Genomic DNA, 24,339 nt, shown 5'->3' with positions numbered 1-24,339 from the left:
ACCAACTACATTTTCGAAAAAATAACAAGCTGTCATTTTTGTTGAGTGGAAAGAAGTTGAAAAGATTCAGAATATCTGTTGACAAGCATATGGGGGTATCACCAAATCTTTTTAGATAGTTTTTGAGTGGATGGTTTGGCAGCATTTATCTAAACATGGATTCTGTAGTTCTGCACTTGGGAATTGATGCTCAAAAAGTCACAGAAGAGCACAGGAATCTGTGTGTAACAGGATGTTTGCTGAAGCGTTGTTTGTATTAGGGAAAAATTAGACGCCATCTAACTGTCTGTTAGGAGGGTATTGGTTAAAATTAAGATGCATCCATACAATGAAAGGCCACACAAGCACTGCTAGATCGAGGCGGATGTCTCTACAAGCACCAAGCAGCACAGCATGCAGAGTGGGGCCCTGTTTGTGCAGAAAAGGACATCTGTGTGTCCACATGTGTATGAATATGTTTGTATGTACAAACATTTTCTGGGAGGCAATACTAGACGTAGTAAGCAGTGATTACCTCTGGGTGTGGGAGGCTTTACTGCTTTATCTTTTTGTGGTCTACCTAAATGTCTTTTTCACATAATATATTTTATAGTTTAAAGCACTTTTTAAATTTTTAGTGAAGAGACTTAGGTAGTTTTTTGAAATACAAATATCAAAAGTCATGCCGCTGTGGAAATGGACTTTCTGTTGACACGGGTTACTAGGAGCTGTGGTCCCCTCTGGAAAGCTCAGTGCCTCTTCCAGGCCTGGGGCCACAGAATCCTGGAAATGGAGGGGCCCAGAGACGTGCCCGACCGTCTCTTGAGCAGTAGCTGTCTCTCATGCTGTCCTCTCGGACTAGCTCGTCTCCACTCTTCAGTGGCCTTCATGTTCCCAGCAGGCCTCAGCCCACCCTTTCCATTATCGACAAGAGAGAAAAGACCTTAGGAAGAGGAAGTTTGTGGTGGAGCTGGACATGGACTCCAGTAGCTGCTGTGTGATGTGGGGATTCTTGTTTGATTTTTTTTTTTTATTCTTGTTTGATTTTTAAAACCTCTTCTGCTACCTAAGATATCTTTGGGAGAAAGCACGTTTGGGTTTTTTTCCCTCTATTATTAAGCAAGTCATCTGTTTTTATGATGGAAAGTTGAAAATACCATAAAAGAGACAATCACTTGTAGTTCGAGCACACCCATCAGAAGCATGCTGCTTGTTGACTTTTTACAAACTGGTAACTGTCGCCTCCAGAAACAGCATCACCAGCTTCCCCAGAAGGTCCTCTCTGGTCCTGTTCTTCTTGCTCTCACCCCTGAACGAAACCAGTGAAACTGTTACTGTTTTGGTGCATTTATTATCACTTTTTCTGATGTAGAGTTTTTTCTTGTTTTCAATTATAATCATACTATCTATATATTTTCCTATTGTCCTCCTTTTATAGATTAAGAATAACATTTTTTCTTATAAAAGCAATGCACAGTCATTGTTGAAAAATCAGAAAATCAAAATCAGCCCAGGGAAGAAAGTAAAAAAGACCTGTAATTCCACCACCCTGAAAAGACCCCTGTAACTTTAGGTGCCAGCTTTCTGGATCTTTTTTTGTGACTATACTCGTTCTTCTGATTTTTGTAGCAGTGGGATTATATTTTACTTATTGAACAACCTTTTTTCCCTCATATTTTGACTGTGTTTACATTGTTCATTATTTTGTTAAGGCTTATTCCATTGTGTGTGCATTTGTGTACTGTGAAGTTTTTGACCTGTACTATCTTCTTGTACATTTATCTATATCCTATCTTGAATTTAAATATTTATTCACATTCTTAGTTATTCTTGATAAATCCCTCAAAATACAGTGTATTGGGATACAGAGCACATACATTTTAAAATTGCACCCTATGTGTCTTACTTATTTGACATGACCAGCTACACGCTTGTAAAACACATCCTTTTATTCCTGATAGCCATCATCTTGCCCTAGAAATTGGCACAGAAGTTTAACCACCTTAGCTTAAGAGAAGCAAAAAACTGCAAATAGTGACAAGTAGCAATAACTTAATGCACTGGAATAAATGTATAGAATGAGAGAGTCAAAAAAGTTCAATGTATCAAAACCCCATGGAAATGCTGGCCCCTAGATTAGAATTTCTTTTTGAAGTCTCAAAGGTCTTACTCAGCTTTACATAAACTTCTCCGAGGGGCACACGCATTTTTTAAAAATATTTTTTTCTGTGATATATTTAAGTAAATATTTTCCAGACACACTATTTTAACCCTAAATTAGTCTGTATGCTTTTCTAATACCATTTTCTCTATGCCAAAATAACAATGATTAATCCTGAAAACTTCATTTCTATCTTTTTTTCCCAACTTCATATATTAATCATATAGTGTTGGGTCAAAATTCAGATCTCCACTTGTCCTTAAAATACCTGTTAGAGAAGCTTTGTGTGCCTTTGCAGTTATCCACTATCATGTAGTCATATTCATTTAAAACACTTGGCGTATTTCATGTCTACCCGGGTGTTTGAGAGTATCTCCTGCCCTAGACTCTTGCCAGCTTTGGGAATCACCGTTTTTGCCAATTTGTTATGTCCTTCATTTTAAACTTGACACTGTAACACAGGCTTTTTATTTCTATATTAGAAGAGCTTCAGAAACATCATTTAAACGAGGGTAGGTAATGAGATAACGTTCCGCCAAGAAGGTTGGTGTGTCCTTTCCTCTGGGTCCCCGTGGTTGCCCTTTAGCGGTTTTCGCTCTTCCTGCCCAGCGGACAGTCGGGGCTGGTGGGACCAGGGGCTGCAGTTCTGCCTTGTGAGTGCGTGTATTTCTCCCTCCTCTACATCAGAATCCACCTCACTGCCTGGAGATCACGCCACCATCTTCAGAAAAGCTGGTCTCCGTGATGCGGTTAAGTGACCTCTCTACAGAAGATGACGACTCCGGCCACTGTAAAATGAACCATTACGATAAGAAGATTGACAGTTTAATGAACGCGGTTGGTTGTCTCAAGTCTGAGGTGAGGGAGGTAGGGGCTGGACTGACTAGTGTCCCGAGGCCGCTGGAGACCTGTCAGGTGGGGTCCTGGTGGACACCCCCTTCCAGCTGCCTCTGCGGCCTCCCAGGGTTTCAGAGGCCCTTGTGGGGAGCAGTCAGGGCAACCTGGGATTCCTCTCCATCAAGCATTTAGCCCGGGCCTGGGCCTGGCCCTGACCTTGCCGGGGGCTCTGTATGGATGGCCTGGTTTGATTTTTTTTTTTTGGAACAGTAAATGAAGTCGATGGTATTATTGTCCCTGTTTTGGGGATGAAATGACTGGAACTCTAGGGCCTCTGTTTTCCATTTTTATGCAGAAGTTTAAAAAAAATGAAGCAATGCCCCAGAGAGGCGGAGGAAGTTTGTCCTCAGTTTCTGGGCTGTGTCTCTGGGGGGACGTGGCCGTGGACTCCAGGCTGTGGCTGCCTGTGGGGCCTGTGTCCTTGGTCGCCCCCTACACCCAGGACCCCCGGGCCCTCCCCAGAGAACCTGGGGCTGGTGGCTGCCTGGCAACAGGCCCGCCTTCCTCCACAGCCTGCGGGGCAGGGGCCTTTTGGTGACACCTCCTCTGGTGGTGTGCCAGCCAAACCACCGTTGGTATCCTGGCTCCGTGCCCAAGCAGAAAGTCACCCAGGCACTGCCCCCTCCATTTCCTCAGTTTCGAGATGAGAGGAACAGTGACCGCCCAGGGTCTTTGTGACGCCTGACTGAGCTGCGCCCAGAGGACCCCCACCCCCACCCCCCACCATGACACTTGAGCGCTCAGTCCAAGGTGCCCTGCCTTGGTCCTGAGCGACGGGCCTCGAGATGCGGGGAAGGGCTGCCTCCCCTCAGTGGGCCCTGGCTGCGTGCCCCCACACAGGTCAAGATGCAGAAGGGAGAGCGCCAGATGGCCAAAAGGTTCCTGGAGGAGCGGAAGGAGGAGCTGGAGGAGGTGGCCCAAGAGCTGGCCGAGACCGAGCACGAGAACACGGTGCTGCGGCACAACATCGAGCGCATCAAGGAGGAGAAGGACTACACCATGTGAGCGGCCCTGCCCTGGGCGCCTGCCCGCACGCCGGCCCGGTCCCCGGGTCACTAAAGCACTCCTGGTTCCCCGCAGAGTGCAGTGGGGGAGGGTATCGGGGAGACCTTTCTGGAAAAAAAAACAGGAGTCCCGCAGGACAGCTAGGAGCCAGGCAGGTGGGTGCAGGGGCAGAAGACACGGCTGGTCGCAGGATCGTGTCTCAGGAAGGCCCCAAGGTGGGAAGAGTCTGTGACTGAGAAGTGAAAAAAGCAGGCCAGAGCGAGGGGAACAGGGTGCACCAAGGGCAGGGCTGCCACAGAGGTTGGCAGGGGCTCTCGGTGCCCACTTGGAGGCATTTGCATTGAGGGCGCTTGGGAGCCACTGAAGGGTGTTGGAAGCAAGGGAGCGGTGTGACCAGACGCGGGGAGAGTGGAGGGGAGAGCTCAGAAGTGGATCTGAAGATGGTGGCTAGGTGGCCTTGGCAGTGGCCGGGGGCTGCGGTGACACTGGTTTCTGAGAGACCAGCAGGTGGCAGCACGTCACCGGTGTGGAGGCCCTGCTCTGGGGACCGCATTTCCTTGCAGAAGGCCACGCGGGCCTGGAGGGCCATCCCGCCCCCTCCCCCACTCCTGTGCCCTGACCAGGAGATGAGGCTCGCAGGGCATTGTGAGGCGAGCCTCGGAGTGTCAGGTGGGCAGGGCCCTGGGGGGCGGCTCACAGGGTCCTGTTCTTTCTGGCCCCAGGCTGCAGAAAAAACACCTCCAGCAGGAGAAGGAGTGCCTCATGTCCAAGCTGGTGGAGGCTGAAATGGACGGGGCTGCTGCCGCCAAACAAGTCATGGCCCTGAAGGATACCATCGGGAAACTGAAATCGGTAAGCGGCCGCCAGAGCCGCCCAGCCCGGGCCTGGGCCCAGAGAGGGGCCACTTGGAGGGGCCACGCGGTCATCATGCTGACTTTATGACATCTTCAGGCCAGGGAAGGGCACTCTTAACTCCTCAGCACCCCCTCCCCTCTTCTCACTTTTGGGGCCTGACCCTCAAAGATGACCTTTGGTAGCTGGGGCCTCCGAGGAGATGTCATCATGGGTCTCCTGGGATCACAGTAAATCCAGGCATCTGATTCCTGCAAGTATCAGGCACCAAGTGTATCGTCCAGGAAGTGCACCTCTTCCAGGAAGCCTGCCGTAACTGCGCTCACCCACACTGAGCTCTCCGGCCCCTTTTTCCACCTGGCACTGTCGGCAGGTTCAGCTCCAGCCCATCCCTCCTGGTCTTCCTCCAGCAGCTGCCTTTGCCCAGCTCTTCTTGCCCAGGCTTCCTGGCACCAGGGACTCCTAAGTTCCCCATGGAAACTCCTTGTGCCAGCTCTTCCATTCTCCCCTTGTGCCTGGCAAGACTGCCTCCTGTCTTCCAGGAGAAACAGATGACCTGCTCGGACATCAACACCCTAACGAGGCAGAAAGAACTTCTCCTGCAGAAGCTGAGCACATTTGAAGAGACCAACCGCACTCTCCGAGACCTGCTGAGGGAACAACACTGCAAAGAGGTGAGCAGCAGCCCCCGCCCCACCCAGGCTCCCATGCAGAACCTGGGCCCTTCCAGCCCTGCAGGCTCCTGTCTTTAAAAAGAAAATATTCTCGGTGCCTGCCTGACCTAAGGGGTCATAGGACAATTGGCTGAAATCAATCATATGAAATGCTGGGCGTCTGGTAGACAGGCTGGCTTCCTTTTTGAAGTGGGCCTGGCAGTACAAGAAGGACCTTGGAAGTCAGAAGGGCAGCGGGGAGTCAGGGAGGGGTTTTAGCCCATCCCAGGGTTCGTGTGGCAAAGCAGGCATGGGAGGAGACCTGAGTTTTAGGAAAGTAGGAGGCTTAATGGCTGGCAGATACATTGTATGATATCACTTTGTTTTCTTAAAAAAAAAAATGGTCTCTGAAATATATTTCATGTTAGCAAATGATTCTGAAAAGATTGACAGTATAAACAGCTCTCTTCCCATTTGGTTCAACCCAAAGGGGTACCTGGAGTCTCAAAATGCCAGTCCTGACGAGATGGTATTTTTCTTAGATTTTGTTTGTTTGCTTCTTTAGGGTTTTTTTTTTTTTTTTTTTTGCTGCCTCGTGCAGTTTGTGGGATCCTAGACCCCTGACCAGGGATCAAACCCATACCCGCTGCCGAGGAAGCTCAGAGTCCCAACCACTGAACTGCCAGGGAAGTCCCTATTTTTCTTAGTTTACCGTCTTTTTTTAAGAAGCAGTGTCAACTTCCTTTGTTTTTATTTAGAAAATTAACGTTTAAAATGATAGTGTACCTGCTATCCAACTTTCCAAACAAAACCTTGTCCACATGGCTGAATCCCTCTAGGTCTCCTTTGTCAATAACCTCGTCTCCCTCCCATCAGCAGGGAACTTTATCTGCGAGCTGATAGTTTTTCTCTTGGGTATGCATCCTCAGGCAACCTACGGTATAGTTTAGCATGTCCTCAAACTTGACATAAATGATATTGTTCCATATGTATTCTTCTGAGTTTGCTTTTTTCAGTCAATGCTTTTATGAGATCTATCCATTTTTAAACTTGAAACCTAAGGTGGTTCATTTTCCCTGCTCTATTCTGTTTTATGACAGCACCACAACTTACTTACTCACCCTTCTGTTGATGGAGACAATTTTTAGTTGTTTGCGTTCACAAGCAGTGAGTGTTATTTTGCACACTCGTCTGGACTATTCCTGGTGTACAGGAAACATGAGAGTTTCCAGAATATATTTCTACGACTTTTACTAGCTACAGCTAAATTATCCTCTTAAAATATTTCTGTATCATTTCTGGTTCAGTGTTCATGGGGCGTGATTTTTAACCTCTCTGGGCCTCAGTTTTCCCACCTATAAAATGGGAATAGCATCTTTCACATGGGGTGGTAAGAGATTTAGAGATGTTACCTGGACAAGGATTGTGCATACTCCTGGCACACGGTGGGTGCTTGATAAATGGTGGCTGATGCTACTGCTTGTCCTGGGACTGGAGGGGCTTTCAGAAAACCTCTTCCTACCAATTTTTTCCCCTTTTTGCCTTCTTACCTTCTATTATACCAGCCTGGAAGCCCAGATTCTCCAGTTGGAGGTGAAGGGTCAGCTAATTTAAACTCCCACCATAGCAGGTGTCCCCAGTTCTATCTCGGCGCTCACCTCCTCCTGCCTGTGTGGCCCTCGGGACTGCACCCCCATCTCAGTGCTTCCTGGGGAGTGCTCAGAGCGGTGGGGGCAGTGTTCCGGCTCTGGAGTCCTTTGGCTTCGGGCCCAGCTCTGCCGTTTCTGACTGTGTGATCTCAGGCAGCTGACTTCACTTCTCCCAGCCTCAGTCTTTTGGTCCGTGAAATGGGCGTGGTGACAGTGCCTGGCTCCATAGGGTGGGGGATTTGCTGTGGTCATGTGTTAGTCTATGTAGTGTCCCCCGGAGGCTCAGAGGGCGTCATGGCCTATCCTACAGTGATCAGCTGCAGGCTTTGGATCCCCGGTCCAGGCTTTTGTCCTGTGTTCTTTGCCTCTTGTTGCTGGAGAAACCACAGTGCTGTCTTCTTTCAGTTCCTGGGTCCTCAGGAAATTTTGGGACTGGGGAGCCCTTTTCTCTTGGTCCATGAGGGTGAACTGAGGGACTGAAACAGAAAGAGGAGTGAGCCTTCTGCTTGGGGTACTTTGTTCGGGTGCCTGGGAGGAAGAATAGAGATGGTTCACAAAGACACAGCCCAGTGCGAAAGTGGGCAAGGGTGTGAGCAGGCAGTCTGGGGAAGGGGAAGCCTAAGTGGCTAAATAAGCATGAGAGTTATTTAGTAATTAGGGAAGTGCGAATTAACAGAAGGGTTCATGCTGGCAAGACTGGCAAGAGGTAGAGGCTGGCTACTGCCCGGTGTGCTCACGTCCTGCTTGAAGCCGTGTGAGTCAGTGCAGGCATTTTGCAGGGCATGTCAGCTGTCACAAATCACAAACCTTCTGGCCCAGCCATTCTTACTCTTTGTGTCAGTCCTGAGGAGACACCGTGGTATATGTTCAACGTGTCTATTGCTGCAGTATTTACAGTTGCAAAACCCAGGAGCCACCTTATTGCCCAAAAGTTATGGGGAGAGGTTAGAAATACCACTGCAAAAAAAAAAAAAAAGAAACAACAAAAACAAAAAAGAAATACCACTGCATTTTAGAGACAGAAAGCAGATTATAGAGGTTGGGGAATTCCGTGGCGGTCTAGTGGTTAGGACTTGGCACTTTCACTGCCAGGGCCCGGGTTCAGTCCCTGGCCGAGGAACTAAGATCCTGCAAGTCGTGTGGCATGCCACCCCACCCCACCCCTACACACAAAAGAACAGATCGGGGGTTGCTGGGGGCAGGGAGGAAGAGAAAATGGAGACTGCTTGACAGGTGCGGGTTTCCTTTTAGGTGATGAAAAAATTGTGAAACTAGAGAGTAGTGGGTCTACCCTGGTGGCTCAGACAGTAAAGAATCCTCCTGCAATTTAGGAGATCTGGGTTGGGAAGATCCCCTGGAGGAGGGCATGGCCACTCCAGTATTCTTGCCTGTAGAATTCCATGGACAGAGGAGCCTGGCAGGCTGCAGTCCATAGGGTCGCGAAGAGTCGGACATGACTGAGCGACTAATACTTTTACTTTTCTCTTTCAGATGGTAGTGATGGTTACTCAACATTGTAAATGTACCATACACCACTGAGTTTTACACTTGAAAATGGTGGCAAAGTTTGTTACATTTTACCAAATATACCAAAAACTATTGAATTGTACATTTTAAATGGATGACCTATATCTGAATTTCTATCTCAATAAAGATTTTTTTAAAAATCCAGTTGTAGACAGAATTACAGTATGGTATCATTTTGGTAAAATTACACATTAATCCCTCCCCACCCCTCACCTCCCAAAAGCTGGTTCTCTAGGTGTAGCTCTGTGTAAGGGCAGAGAGGAAGGATGGGCAGGACAGTCACCAAACTCGCCACTGTAGGGCTGGGTTTGGAGGTGGGGATAAGGGGTTCATTAAGTATTTTATTATGAGTATATAATTCATTACTTCCCTCATGAGAAACATAATTTTCAGGACAGGAATAGGATCTAGAGGAAGTAGACCTCTCAGTTTATTGGTTAACGAGTTGGCTTTTCCCGCCTTCCCTTAAAGGATTCTGAAAGATTGATGGAGCAACAAGGGACACTGCTGAAACGGCTGGCAGAGGCGGACTCTGAGAAAGCGGTAACACACAGCGCCCCCTGCCGGCCAGAGCGGGTATAGGCGACAGCATAGAGGTGCTGAGCGGCTGCAGAAGGGCTGGAGCCCTACTCTGATTTTTTGGGGGGGTCTTAGTTTCAAATCTGTAAAAAATATGAAGCAGATATTCCCATCCCTCCTTTTCCACCGGGCTTGTCTAGCTGCTCACTTGAGAGCTTGAATCACCAAGTTGGACGCTAGCCTGAGGGATGGTGATGGATTTGTAAGCCATCAGTTTGTTCTCTGCATTTCCTCATTTGTATTACGGTGTAGACCTGTTGACCCCCAAATTCCAGTTCTCCCAAGGAATCTCTGCCAAGGCATCACCTTCCAAAGTCTGTTGCATGGAACCTTGAGTTCCTCAAGTGTTAATGGGTATAAGAAACAAAAGAGGGGGGAAGTGATACATGGCCAAATAAATATGGGAAAATACTGACCAGCCCGAATGGCTCATTCAACAAGCTGCTTAACTTCAAGACTTTCTGGAGTGTTAGATGTATTAATGTCTGTTGTGAGGTTCTGAGAGAGAGAAATAGAGACCATGATTCCCAAGGTTTAGCCGTGGTGCCTGGCTGAACATCACTAGGATTCGGCAGTCATGGTGATGATGCCTGAACGTGCATTCCCAGTTCAAGAGCCTTGTCAAATTATGATACATCAGAAAATGGAAATACTAAGGTGCTTTACCAAAGATACATATTTAATCACACTATGGTAAACGTGGTTATACAGCAAAATATGTATTTGGCTTTTTAATCTGTGTTAACAGTGGTTATCTCTGGATGGGAGATTGTGGGCATTCCTTAGTGTTTTTTTGGTGTGTCAGTATTTCCCACAGTTAACATTATTTTAAATTGTTATAAAAAAAAATTGTGATACAGATGTTAGGTGCTTCCTGCTCAGATCTCTGTGACATGGGCCAGTATCTCTGGGACTTGAGCCCAGTGGCCAGGCACTCACAGGAGTTTTGTCCTCCCTGGGCCGAGCCTCCTCTCCCTTCCCAGGGAGCTCATGACAGTCTGTTCTCCCCAGCGCCTGCTATTACTGCTGCAAGACAAAGACAAGGAGGTGGAAGAGCTCCTCCAGGAAATACAATGTGAGAAGGTACCATCCCCGACAGTCGCTCCTCCGTATGGGCTGGGAGAGTGCCCTCTCCCAGGTCGTGGGTAGAGTGCGCTCTGGAATCGCAGAGCTGGGTTCAAATCCTGGCTCTGTCACTTTCTCCGTCTCTCCAAAGGCTCAAGCAAAGACAGCATCTGAGCTTTCCAAGTCCATGGAGACCATGCGGGGGCATTTGCAAGCACAGCTTCGGTGCAAAGAGGCGGAGAACAGTCGCCTGTGTATGCAGATCAAGGTACCTGCTTGGCCCCACTGATGGGAAAGGGAGAGGGCAGTGCCTGGCGGTCCAGGGGCCATGGCCTGGCCAAGGTGCTCATGTTCAGGATTTGCCCCCAAAGGTTTAGGGGGCACTGCTGCCAAAGCACTCTGAGCCAGTGGCAAGGGATACTCTGGGCCAGGGGCAAGAGCAGGGGTTTGGGTGTTCTTCCCAGCAGTGACCAGTTGGGTGCCATGCTTCTGAGCCAGTCACTTAATCCCTTAGGCCTCCAGTTCTCCTAACTACCCATGGGGTGGGTAGAGGGTTGGCGGGGGGCTGACGTCTTTGAGCCAGGGACCCTCTAAGGTCACAGCTCTGCTGAGTAACTGAGGAATATCTCTGACTACTGTACTGGGAGTTCAGGGAAGGATGCCAGGATGTTAAGATAGAGTTCTATCTTAACATTAAGAACCAGTGGGTTCCGTAATGGGAGAGGTGCTGTGGGAAACTGGGCAGGGCCCTCACATCTCTGGTCTGCATTGCCTCCCACACAGTTGACCTGATTTCTCTCTTCCTCATTCCTCCTTTTTGCTGCCTCCCCACCCCGCCTCACCCTGCCCCGGACTTCTTGTCTCTCTCCTCTGTCTCTCCTCCACCGTTGTCCCTGTCTCCCAGAACCTGGAGCGCAGCGGGAACCAGCACAAGGCGGAAGTGGAGGCCATCATGGAGCAGCTGAAGGAACTGAAGCAGAAGGGAGAACGAGACAAAGAGTCCTTGAAGAAAGCCATCCGAGCCCAAAAAGAGAGAGCCGAGAAGAGCGAGGAGTATGCTGAGCAGCTGCACGTGCAACTTGCCGACAAGGTAGCAGCCTCCCCGAGGAGGGCAGGCTGACGAGGAAGGGAAGGAGGGGTGGGGCAGTGGATAGGCGAGGAGTGGATGGGCAGGTGGAGGTGAAAAGCTCAAGAGAGGTGGCTGGGCAGGCAAATGGAGAAATAGATGGCAGTGGAGAGGGTGAATGAGCTGGGAGGACGGGTGGCTGGCTGGAGGAAGAGGCAGTCAGGGAGTTAACAGCTAAAAGGGTGGTGATGGGGGAGGGCGGCTGGCTGGAGACAAGTGGAGGGTTTGTGGGACATTCTAACCGCATCAGTATCACAGGTGGGAGTGATGGTTATGGATTTGCAGTCAGGGTGCATGTGATGCTGGAAACGGAAAAGTAGCATCTGGCTCCTGCTTTAGTCTCAGTGCTTCTAGAAAGGAATTGCAGGAGGGGGTTTATGTTATCAGGGTGAGGGGTGTGGCCTGGGATGACCCTCAGCTCCCTTGGCCTCAGTGCTGACACCTGACCGATGGACCCTGTCTACTGTCCCCTATTCCCAGGATCTTTATGTTGCTGAAGCTTTATCCACTCTGGAGTCATGGAGGAGCCGCTATAACCAAGTTGTAAAAGACAAAGGAGACCTTGAGCTGGAAATTATTGTCCTGAACGAGTATGTCTGTGTGAGGAGAGGGCATGGGGCCAATTGGAGGAGGGGGTGAGCCGGTGCATGGTGCCGGGCATCTGAGGCAGCTCGCGTGGGCCACACGGGTGCCATCTGGTCTCCTCTGGTCCAGGGCTGCACTGGACTGGCCGAGGTAGGCCCTGGTTCCAGCCCTGTCCCAGGGTCCTGCCCCCTGGTGGGCACTATGAAGAGGCCTTCTCTGCTCAAACCTGGGCCAGAGCGGGGCCCTAACCTGCACAGCAGGGAAACAAGCCCAGCCTCAGTGGTGTCCTCCTTCCAGTTCTTGGGGGACAGGGCAGCTGGTTTCTGCCTTCACCCTGTCTTCTCTCAGCTTCTCTTTGTCTGCCAGTCAGTAGGTCAGAGGTACGGCCTGGGAGTAGGGGGCACAAGTGGCCTTAAGTTGAAGGTGACTGAACACACCTTCCTCGTCACTGGTGGACTATCAACAGTGACCATTCTCCGGCTCAGCCGAATTCATGTGTTCATTCATTTGTTTATTGAGCAGCTACTATGTACCAGGCTGTGTATTGACCTTTAAGGTTACAGCAGTTAAAAAACAAATGCATTGCCTTCCCCATGGTGTTAACCCTGTACTGCACTTTTGCCGGGCACTACCCTTGGGATTCTCCATCTAGTGGGAAAAAATGGATAGTTAGGGCAGAAGGATCTGAGGTACAGATGAAAGGGATCACGGAAGACATGTCCTGAGGTGGGATGTCTGAACTGGGCTTTTCAAGTTGAGCTGGCGTTTGCTGGTGAAGCAATAGAATGCGTTTGCTTGGGCCTAGTTAGTACTTGCAAAACATTTGCTGAATGACGAACTCTAATTTCTCAATACTCAAAAAAAAAGGAGCCGTGTGCCTTTTTACTGCTTTGTGGCACCTGCCCTCACCCAGGGGAGATGGAACCCCAGTGCGATGTGTGTGTGAGGGAGATGGATGCCTGGGGGCACCCCTGACCTCTGAGCCTGGGAGTTCTGTCCTGACTTCAGTTCCTGATGGGCTAAGAGATCAGGAACTACTTTGGGGAGCTGGGAAGGGACTGCACCCGTGGCCCTTGTCTTCAGACAGTGTCTCAGCCTTGTGGGACGATTAGAACAGAGAAGGCTTCTGGGAGGCGGGTGGTAAGGGAGGTAGATCTTAAAGGCCAGTGTATGAGAGCGGCTACCTGGGAAGGCCATGGGCGCCAACGCGGGGCAGCTGCTCTTCGCAGTGGAGACTGGGAGCAGGCCGGGTGCCAAGGAGAGGAGGGACATGGGTGACCTGGGAAGGAAGCCCAGGCCCCACTCCACACAAAGACGCAGGCTGCTCATAGCCCGCGGGCTTGATTGTGTCTGCTTTCGCTTTGTGACCTTCCAGCCGGGTGACAGATCTCGTAAACCAACAACAGACCTTGGAGGAGAAGATGCGGGAAGACCGGGACAGCCTGGTGGAGAGACTACATCGGCAGACCGCCGAGTATTCCGCGTTCAAACTAGAGAACGAGAGGCTGAAGGTGGGTCGTGAGAGCCAGGCCCGGGACATTCGGGTAGAGAGCAGATGGCTGGGCACTCCTGGTTGGGCCCAGAGATGACCGCCGGGGCCTCCCAAGGGCCTGGAGGCAGCAGTGGGCTAAGAGGGCTTCCTCTGGAGTCGGGGAGACCCAGATTCAAGTCCTGACCAAACCTTGTGGAGTTGCAGGACCCGAACAGGATGTCTGCCTCGCTGTCGCTGCAGTTTCCTTAGGGGGAGGAAGTGAGGTCCTGCGTGGAGGGTGAGGCGGGTGAAGTGCCCCACGTGACATTCAGCCCATGCATGTGAGGTCGATCTGACCTTGAAGTTAACACTGATGCTCCTGGCGCACTGCTGGGACCATCCACTTGCATTCACTCTCACTGTAACCTCCCAATAATGTGATAATTACTCCATTTTCTAGAATAAGGAGACTGCTTAGAGCAAGTTTAAGTTTCTTGCCAAGAGTCTGCCCTTGGAAGTATTGGGAGTTTGGATTTGAACTTCAGTCTGACTCTGGGGCTGTAACCACTAGCTTTTAACCACTCACTTTACACCCTCCAGCAACCCAGTGGTGAGAGGCAGCGAACAGAGGTTGACATTGCAGAGCCAGGTTTGATCTTGCTTTTTAACTGATCTGGGCAATAGTGTCTTTTTTTTTTTTTTTTTTTACTGATTTTTGTTAAGATAGATAGATTTAAGGAAGTATAATATAGAAAGGTACACAAAACAGATGTACTTTGTCCACCAGTCACCCTGATGGAACCTTAAAGCCAGCCACCCCGGTGACCTCACCTAGTTACAAACATCCGCTGCTAACGGAATGGTTGTCCTGACTCTGTCACTCCAGATAAGTTGGCCTGGTTTTGAACTCTGAGCCTGGCCCTTGTGGCTTTTCCTCAGCGTTCTGTTTGTGGAAGTTATCCACGTCGTGTGTGGTGGTACATCCGTCTCTGTGCCGTGCATTGTGCCATTGTAGGAATTATACCACGACACGCTTGTCCATTCTGCTGTCGATGGATGTCCGGCGGTACAGCTTCCTATACCTTGAAGTAGAAATGCTCGGTCAGTAGGTGGTACGGTGACCTTCGGTAGGTGCCCGAGAACAGTAAAGCTGGGTGTACAGGTCTCCAGGCTTATCAGGGGCGTGTGAGAAACGTGCTCCGTGTCTCCGCAGCAGCGCTTGGTGGTGTCCGTCTTTTTCATTTTAAAAAGGTGGGAGAGCGCTCATGTCACTGGTTGCCATGCAGGTGTTGAACAAGTGACAGACAAGCCCACGTCTGACAGTTAACTAGGGTATTATTTGAAGGCCGCTATGTCTGTGTGGTGAGATACAGTGTGGCTCTTCAGAATGTTTGTAGAAGTATATTTTCCCAGACATTAATTACAAAGTCAATCATAATTACAAAGGTAAAATATGCTTATATGAAAGTTGAAAACATCACAGAAATGTGATGGCAGAACTGAAGGTCTCTGTTAACTGTATATGTACATTTATTCCAGTTTTTTTACCCTGATATTAACCTGCATATTCAAACATATGCACATTCATCCTTCCATCTGTTATTCTGCAGCTTGATTTTCCCACTCAACCACATTTCATGGATATCTTTTTTTTCTTTTGCTTTCTTTCTTTTAAATGAGTGCTTATTATTTTATTGAGATACCATGACTTCATTTTGTCCCATCTGCTAAGGTGAGCATTTATTGATGAGAGAAGTAGTTCTCAACATACTTGTTAATTGAAGAGTTTGTTGCAAAGCACTGGATATAATATAATCCCATGCTTACTGGAAAAAATAAAATATCTACACAGCTATCAATATATAGCCATATACTAAGGAATCATGATTTGTTTTTCTGGGTTTTATCTCCATTTTCTTTAAAGATAATATGTTGCCTTTTTCTCATTTTTTTCTTTATTTTGGTCATGCCCTGAGGCATTCGGATCTTAGTTTCCTAAAGATCAAATCCTGGCTCCCAGGAGTGAAAGTGCTGAATCCTAACCATGGGACTGCCAAGGAATTCCCAATAATGCATTGCTTTTGTGATAAGAACAGAAAAACATGGGAATCTCTTATTTTCATCTGTCTTCACTTGAGTTGGTCATATTGGGAAGCCCTGCCTTGGTGCCTCTCTGAGGAAACCTGCTGGCAGGGGTCGAGTAGGTGGGGCTTCCCTTTGCCAGCCCCTCAGAGTAGGAGTCAGGGCTTGGTTTGGCCACCTGCTCCAGGACCTTTCCTGCTGGTTACCCACTAGCCGGTTAACCTTGATCTGGTTCCCTTCTAGGCTAGCTTCGCCCCAATGGAGGACAAGCTCAACCAGGCGCACATCGAGGTCCAGCAGCTGAAGGCATCAGTTAAGAACTATGAGGGAATGATTGACAACTATAAGAGTCAGGTAGGCTGTCCGGTGTCAGCGGCCCTGCCAGGGCAGCAGCGCCTCCTGCTATGGAGGGAGGTTCACCCCAAGGCCTCCCCCCAAAAAGGTGTCTGTTTGTTTTTTTTTCACCAAAACTTGGCTCTGCCCAAGATGGCCCAATGCTTTGTTGGTTCCCAGGTGATGAAGACCAGACTGGAGGCTGATGAAGTGGCTGCCCAGCTGGAACGCTGTGACAAAGAGAACAAGATCCTTAAAGATGAGATGAACAAAGAGATTGAAGCGGTATTGCTCCCTGTGCTCGCCTTCTTCCCCTCCCCAGTCCCGGGCCTGCAGTCTGTCCCTCCTGTCTGTCCTTGACGCTCTCCGATGTGCTTCTCATCTCTTCTCTCTCCTGCTTCCTCGTTATTCCTCTTTCTCATCCTGGTTTTCCTTAAAAAAAAAAAAAATTTCCCCTGCTTGGAACATTCAGGTGGATTCAGATCCACAGATCTGTCAGGCCTTAGGTGTGCCTGTTGCATGCCTTCTTTGTGATGTTTTAATTTTGTGCCAACCAAAAAATTGCTTCCTGTCCCCTTCCCCACCAAAAAGCATTATTATTCTAGAGACAGCTTGGCTGTCTGGAAGCAAAGAGATCATCTTAATAGTGACCTTGGAGACAGATTGAGTCCAGGCTCAGCCACTACCTGGCTGCATATCCTTGGACACGTTACTGCCCCTCTGCAGTCCTTAGGCTCCTCCTTAATACAAGGATGGGTGAAGACCAGATAGGTGATAGCTTTCCCTCTGACCCAGAGTGTTGTGACTGCCTTCCTAGGAGCTTTTGGGTTACACTAGACTTGAATCCTGGCTCTGCCAGTTCCTAACTGAGTGACCTTGGGCAAGTGATCCTTTGATCCTCAGAGTCTTTAGGTGGGGCCAGCAGCACCTACTGTGTTAAGTCGTATGAATTCAGGGAGTAACGCCTGGGTCCTGGAGTTTGTTACATGGTCACCATTATTCTTCAGTGAGTAAAGGAGCAGCAGGCTGCAGTCACCAAGTAGCCAAATGTGTCCCCCCAGAGAACACCTAAGATGTTTTTAGTGGCCTGCCGGGAGGCTGCACTTCTGCCCGTGGGCCTTGCAGGACCCCTTCCAGGGGCCTGAGGGCGGCCTTGGCACACTCCCAAGGATTCTGTTTGGCTGCTGCAGCCACCAGGCCCTTCCCAACTGTGGGCTCCTCTCTCCCACTCCAGGCACGGAGGCAGTTCCAGTCCCAGCTGGCTGACCTGCAGCAGCTGCCCGATATCCTTAAGATCACAGAGGCTAAACTGGCTGAGTGCCAGGATCAGCTGCAGGGCTATGAGCGGAAGAACATTGACCTCACAGCCATCATATCAGACCTGCGCAGCCGGGTAAGGGACTGGCAGAAAGGGTCCCACGAACTGGCCCGAGCAGGGGCCCGCTTACCAAGATGAGCTGCACGCGCGCGCCGCCCCCCCCCAAGGGAGGACCACTTCCTTTTTCTTGGCTGCCGCTTTCTGAAAGGAGTGAGCTATCATCAGTGCTGTGAAATAAAAGTCTGGTGTGCCAAATGCCTTGTGTTTGCACAAAGTGATTGTAGTTATAGGAGCTGCCGGGCCCTCCTGCTCTCGCCGCTCCCCGAGTGCTCCAAGTCTCCGCCGGCCTTGCCCTTCAACGCTCTGCTGCTGTCCTCAAGCCTCATGCCACCAGCGGACACCAAGCCATAGGTTTTCTTTGTCTCCGTCTTTCTCTTGCTTTAGCTGCCTTTCCTAGTCTGAATAGACCCCTTGCCTGAGCTTCTGTCCCAACAGAGGACTGCTTTTCTCCCAGAGGCAATCTGCCTTTGGGTGCCTGGAACCAAGCCGGCAAGGTCTAAGAAACGGTACGCTTCTCATCTGCACTGTGACCTTGGGCGAGACCCTTCCCCTGTCTACACCTGCGTCCTTGCAGTAACGGTGGAAGTAGCTGCCATTTTTTGAGCATGTGCTCTGTGCTCCAGCATTCTCTCATTTAATTCTCCCAGTAACTTTGCAAAGGGTCTTATTTTCCCCATTTCACAAAAAGCAGCCAAGGGCAGAGAGGGGGAGAAGTCATTTCCTGAGGTCACAGGTCACACTCTCCTGAACTAATGCTTCTCAACAGGGACTGGAAGCCAGCCAGCTCTGTCTGGTTCCCAAGCCCATGTTCTTAGTACTTGAAATCACCTGCCTACTCTTGAACCTGAGTGTACTCAGGACCTTTCAGGCCTGGATGTCTGAGTCTTCTGGATAACTTCTCAAACCTGCCAGTCTGAAGGACTTGATAGATTTCCTATGGCCTTGCTTGCAGTGGTCCCCAGTTAAGGAGAATGACATCAGCAGTCCCACCAACATCCTTGGTAAAGCTCGGTAGTGGGTTGCGTGGACCAGTTAGGCCTGCTCTCTGCTTCTGTCTTACGTCTGCCCAGATCCTACTGACTGGCCTCTCCTGAACCAGACTGTGTCATCATGGCTATTCAGGATCGAAGCTGGCTTCTCTCAGCGTGGGAGAGCCTTCGATCTCGGGGGTTGGGCCTAACCTGTCCCCACTCTCCTCTCTCCTCCAGGTTGTGCGTTGAGACTTGGATGCCTGCTGAGGGCAGCGTGCCTCTCTCCTGGGTGTGGATGACAGGTCACAGGGATAAGGGAGGGCTGTACCTGGAGGTTCTTTTGTAAACCAGTCTGTGTTCCTGTCATTTTAGATCGAACACCAGGGGGACAAGCTGGAGATGGCGAGAGAGAAACATCAGGCTTCCCAGAAGGAAAATAAACAGCTGAGTCTGAAGGTGGATGAACTGGAGAGGTTAGAGGCACTTGGTCCAATCTCTGTCCTCTTCCTAGGACCTGAGACTTTTCAGCCACTTAGCTGCTTTGGGCTCAGTGTGCAGAAATGTTTGAGGGACTCGAGGCCCTGGAAGGTACTAGGCAGACCTCAGAGGAAAAGCTGTTTCCACTGCAGTGGTAAGCATTGTGGGAGAGAGGAAGGTGGTCTCTGGCCAGGGGGGATGCTCCATGACAGTGTGATCAAGATCAGACCACCCAGTGGTGGTCCAATGGTTAAGACTCTGCGCTTCACTGCAGGGAACCTGGGTTCGATACCTGCTCGGGGAACTAAGGTCCTGCATGCTTCATAGTGTGGCCAAGAAATAAAAAGAAAAATTAAGAAAAGGATCAGGCCACCCATAGGCACCACCTATCAGAAAGGCATGCTTCATCCAAGCAAACCAGCAGGGCCAGGTGCTGCAGTGGGAGACACTCCCCCACATTCTGCTCTTTATTCCTGGTCACCCTTCCCAAAACCTTTCTGATCTATTCCCTGTTACTTACGGTCTACTGGAGGCAGTCAGGAAAAGAGTTCACGTTTTGGAATCAGAATCTTTGGCCTTTGATCACAACTTGGCCACTTTACCTGCATTGTGATCTTGAGCAAATCATTTCATCCTTTTGAACCTCATCACCCTGTTTACTCATCTTGAGAAAGGGAGCAAGGTAGGGAGAAGTCCAGTTCTTGGGGTTGTTGTGTATCTTCCTCGAGATAATCCTCAAAGGGCTTAGCACGTTACCTGGTGTGCAAAATCACGCTGTATAGAATAGTATATATGAGTTGGTATTATCCCCATTTTAGATACAAGGAAACTGAGCTTGGGGAGAGGTTAGGTGACTTGCCCAAGAGCACACAGCTGGTGACTTGCAAAGTTCTTCCTCCCGAGCATTTAGTGTCCATAACATGAGGGTTGGAGCCCTCGTTTCAGTGATGAAAGACTTGGGGAATCCCAGGAGGCTGCAGTTGGCCCAGGTGGCTCACACAGCCTGCCAGCAGGGACTTTAAGCAAGTGGTCTCCCCTGGGCTCCACCTTTACTCTGCTGGCCTCAAAGATGCAGCTGCAAAGTTGCAGGACTTAAAGAACTCCTGAGATTGGAAGGTGTTCTGGAAGTGCAGCGGGGACCATGTGTGCACACAAGATGGTCACTGCTGCCCCATGGCTGGTCACAAATGATGTTGAGTGCTCCAGCTGAAGTCCCTTTGCTGAGGGTGGCAGCAGTGAAGAAGTCAGGGGGGGTGGGGGTGGGCGTGGGTTTTGGTGACAGACCTACCAGCTGTGGTGACCTTGAGCCAAAGACTTCACCTCTCCGTGGCACAGTTGCTTCATTTGTAAAGTGGGGATCAGAATGGAACCCACATTCCTGAGCTGCAAGCTGCCATATCACATGTGATGATACATGTACGCAGCACAGCCCACAGTCAGTCTGTGCTTGCTTCTCCCACTCTCCATACAGCTCCTTGCCGTCATGATGATCAGCAGATTTCTTTGATTTATTCCTGTTATTCCCTGGAGATTCTTGGTGTGGTGTGAACCCGGTCCAGCGTGGCTGGCAGCCCCCAGCTGTGTGGAACAGGACACATAGTGGGACGAGCAGACTCTGACTGAGTGCTTTCACCTAGGAAACTGGAGGCGACCAGTGCCCAGAATATCGAGTTCCTACAGGTGATTGCCAAGAGGGAGGAGGCAATCCACCAGTCCCAGCTGCGACTGGAGGAGAAAACACGGGAATGCGGAACCCTGGCGAGGCAGTTGGAGAGCGCCATTGAAGACGCCAGGAGGCAGGTCAGTCTCACATCTGTTGTTAAGCAGCTCTGCGTCTTTGGGCACATCGCTTAACTTCTCTGAACCTATCTCCTCATCTGAAAAATGGGCATATCGTAGTAGTACCTGCCCCCACAGATTCATCATGAAGATCAAATGAGCAATGATTGTAAAGGACTTGGCACTGGATTCACAACTGCTCCTGTCATTGCTGCCAGAGTGGGCCTCAGACAGGTGTTCCACATCTGAGGTGGTAACTCATGGAGCGTTGGCAAAGGGCAGGTGAAGCAGGCTTGCAGAAGTGGTCTCCGTAGCTAGCTCCCGCCCTGAGGCTGCAGAGAATTCTCCACAGTGAGACCGGTCAGTGGGAGTGGTCCAGCCTCTTCTTTACCAGGTGTCCCTGTGTCAGGTAAGCCAGCCCCACCTCTGTGCTTTCTGGGCAGGTGGAACAAACCAAGGAGCACGCAGCCTCCAAGGAGCGAGCAGCCCAGAACAAGATCCTGGACCTTGAGACCCAGCTGAGCAGGACCAAGACCGAGCTCAGCCAGCTGCGGCGGAGCCGGGACGATGTGAGTCTGTCTGGGGGTAGCGGGGGTGGTAGCAGACAAGAAGGGTATGGGTTGAAGGTTGAGCTTCCTGGCGCCTGCAGGGCACTGTGTTCTGTTCTTTTTATGAATATGACATGGTTTTATTTTCCTCCCATCACTTTCCCGTCCCTTCAGGATATTCCAGGTCCCTCCCCTTGTTTATTACCAGCTTTGTTAAGAGGGCATGTACCATAAAACTCTCTCATTCAGATTGTACAATTCAGTAGTTTTGAGTACATTCTGAGTTGTGCAGTTATCACCACATTCCAGGTTGAGAATATTTTCAGAAAGAAAGCGACCCATTAGCAGCCCTCATCCCCTGGCCTCTAGGGGTGGTCTGTTCTGGGCGTTCCACACACTTGGGCCCCGGCCCGTTCCTCCTCTCAGGCTGATCGCCGCTACCAGAGCCGCCTGCAGGACCTGAAAGACCGCCTGGAGCAGTCGGAGAGCACCAGCCGCAGCATGCAGAACTACGTCCAGTTCCTCAAGTCGTCCTACGCCAACGTGTTTGGGGACGGTCCCTACGCTTCCTACCTGACCAGCTCTCCCATCCGCTCCCGGTCTCCTCCCACCTAAGCCGCTGCTCTTGGGTTAGGGGCTCAGATGGATGCCTTGGCAACGGAGGTGTCGCTAAGCCATATCTGGAAAGCCTGTTGGTTTTCCTCTCTCTCCCTGAGATGAAGTATGTTCAGGATCTTGTCTTAGCTACTAACTCCAGAAAAGTGCCTCGAGCAGCAGGGGATGGAGCCGAACCCGCTTAGTTCTCTCCTCTCCGATAGCATCACCTGATGGAAAGTTCTAATTACCCCAACAGGCCTTAAAGCTACTACTATTAGGGTCAGGTTTTAACTCACTGTGATTGGCTCATTCGTTTCTCAGGAGAATATTTGGCCTGGACTTTCCCTCCAGACCGTTTTCCAGCTCTCTTCTATTTGAGGACTCGCTCGGGTTTTCCCTGACCCTAACCAGCAGGAGCTGCTAGGCAGAGGTCCGCACTGCGCCTCACCTTCTCATGCTGCTTTCCTCATTGCATGGGTACGGTGTCCTCTCCAAGGTGCTCCCCTCCCACTTGTGGCCAAGTTTCCTCAAGGCCACTTGCCCTCACGCACTTCCCTACAGACACTCGAGGGTTTATGTTTTACAAGTTCGCCTTGTAAAAGTACAATCCCAGTCTCGTTGATTTTTTTCTTAGCTAGGTTTGTGTCTGTGGAATGCATTTATTCTTGAAATGTATATGTTTTACAAAAGCTTTTATAATCAATATTTAAGTTTCCACGGGATAGTCTCCTTTACCCACACGATCCCTCTTCTAAAAATGATTCAGTAAGACGCTGCAGAAGAGCCAGTAAACGTTTTTTCAGGACCTGGCACATGGAACATTAGGCTCTTTGATTCTGACTGGGTCGGTGCTTTCTCCTCTGCATGCTTTTGCTTTATGATCCTGTGAAAGGTCCGGAGGAGATACATGGCAAGGTGCTGCTCAGTGTGTGAGGGCAGATGGCTTTAGCTCTTAGGAGGAAGATGGGCTGTGTCTGTCTTGCTATTTTTTAAATGTTAATTGCTTTCTGAAAGATGATGGGCTATTTTTGTCCTCCTCACATGTTCCTGTATTTAAAAGAACAACATATTCAGAGAGAAGAGAACACACTTGGTGTTCTGTGCTGAATCCTAACCTTTCCATTCTAGATGGTATTGTCCTCTGGGTGATCAAGTCTTGTTCCCTCTCAGCCACTGTAACCCAGGTCCGAACCTCTGGAGAATCCCCGTGTCCCCAAAAGCAATGGTCCCACACAGGCATCTGGATTGCACTCCCAGAACCGCACCCCCCACCCTGCCCCAGTTTTGGAGACATTTGTAGTTTACAGCTTTCAATGATTTGTTTTTGTTAGTTTTGTTCTTAAATTTTATCTTCAGCTTTTAATTTTGCCAAGGAAGGTCCCTGAAATTACTACTACCAGCTACCATTGCCATAAAACCAAGCCTATTTTCACATCATTAACATAGACTTGAATTTTCATACAATGTATGAAAGATCTTCCTAAGAAAAGACAGTTGACAAACTTACACCAATGTGCATACACTTCTGTATAACTCATCATTATTATCATCAAGCTGATCATAGCCCTTCAGTGTAGGATTCTGCTATCTGCGATGATGCTGTGGGGAATTCTCTTTGGTTTCGTGGCTGGGATTCTCCTAACAATGTTTGGTTTTTCTTTGTAAAATATTGTATTACAAAAAGTCCAGAGATTTTGTGAAAATGAAAAATGTTTATATTGCTTCAAACTCGAGAGTTTTCCTTTCTGCCTCAAACTGAGACCCCATGAAATGGGCAAAAGGGTCAAAAGTTAGTGTCCTAGTTAAAGCTGGCCTCAGCAATGATGAGCTTTTCATTTATCGAGATAGATATAATTCACTCTTTTAAAGTGCATAATTCAGTAGTTTTTAATATATTCAAAGTTGTGTGACCCCCACCTTTGTCTTAATTCGCCAACATTTTCATCACACCCAAATGGAACTTCTCCTGAGAAGCCTGTATGCACAGCAAGATGTAACAGAACTGGACATGGAACAATAGACTCGTTCAAAATTGGGAAAGAAGTACATCTAGGCTGTATATTGTCACTTGCGTATTTAACTTCTACACAGAGTATAACATGCTAAATGCTGGGCTGGATGGTTCACAAGCTGGAATCAAGATAGCCAGGAGAAATATCAACAATCTCAGATATGTAGATGACACCATCCTTATGGCAGAAATTGAAGAGGAACTGAAGAGTCTCTTGATGAAGGTGTAAGAGGAGAGTAAAAAAGCTGTCTTAAAATTCAACATTGAAAAAACTAAGATCACGGCATCCAGTCCTATCAGTTGATGGCAAATAGATGGGGAAAAAGTTCAAACAGTGACAGGTTTTATTTTCTTGGGCTCCAAAATCACTGAGGACTGTGACTGTAGCCATGAAATTAAAAAATGCTTGCTCATTGGAAGAAAAGCTATGACAAACCTAGACAGCATATTAAAAGCAGAGACATCACTTTGCTGACAAAGGTCCATCTAGTCAAAACTATGGTTTTTACAGTAGTCATGTATGGATGTGAGAGTTGGACTATAAAGAAAGCTGAGCGCCTGACGAGTTGATGCTTTTTAACTGTGGTGTTGGAGAAGACTCTTGAGAGTCCCTT

General features: G+C 49.2%; 1 protein-coding gene across 7 annotated transcripts in view; it reads left to right on the top strand.

The window, feature by feature from the left end:
• Positions 1-23,442, top strand: part of ODF2 (outer dense fiber of sperm tails 2) — a 29,221-nt gene extending 5,779 nt beyond the window's left edge. For 6 of the 7 annotated variants that reach the window (XM_014482437.2, XM_070378898.1, XM_070378903.1 and 3 more), the window contains 17 exons: positions 2,828-2,998; positions 3,878-4,038; positions 4,765-4,894; positions 5,437-5,568; positions 9,195-9,266; positions 10,314-10,385; positions 10,519-10,635; positions 11,272-11,457; positions 11,974-12,083; positions 13,454-13,589; positions 15,875-15,985; positions 16,145-16,249; positions 17,199-17,357; positions 18,686-18,786; positions 20,428-20,590; positions 21,013-21,138; positions 21,544-23,442. In XM_014482437.2, coding sequence (XP_014337923.2) covers positions 2,828-2,998; positions 3,878-4,038; positions 4,765-4,894; positions 5,437-5,568; positions 9,195-9,266; positions 10,314-10,385; positions 10,519-10,635; positions 11,272-11,457; positions 11,974-12,083; positions 13,454-13,589; positions 15,875-15,985; positions 16,145-16,249; positions 17,199-17,357; positions 18,686-18,786; positions 20,428-20,590; positions 21,013-21,138; positions 21,544-21,732 — 2,241 coding nt within the window. In that variant the 3' untranslated portion in view covers positions 21,733-23,442. The remainder of the gene's footprint in view (positions 1-2,827; positions 2,999-3,877; positions 4,039-4,764; positions 4,895-5,436; positions 5,569-9,194; positions 9,267-10,313; positions 10,386-10,518; positions 10,636-11,271; positions 11,458-11,973; positions 12,084-13,453; positions 13,590-15,874; positions 15,986-16,144; positions 16,250-17,198; positions 17,358-18,685; positions 18,787-20,427; positions 20,591-21,012; positions 21,139-21,543) is intronic. The other variant, XM_070378899.1, reaches the window with a different exon arrangement.
• The last annotated feature ends 897 nt before the right edge of the window (positions 23,443-24,339 follow it).

The sequence above is a fragment of the Bos mutus genome, chromosome 11 (assembly GCF_027580195.1).
Source record: "Bos mutus isolate GX-2022 chromosome 11, NWIPB_WYAK_1.1, whole genome shotgun sequence".
Classification (NCBI taxonomy): Eukaryota; Metazoa; Chordata; class Mammalia; order Artiodactyla; family Bovidae; genus Bos; species Bos mutus.
This window is presented reverse-complemented; position numbering and strand designations above follow the sequence as displayed.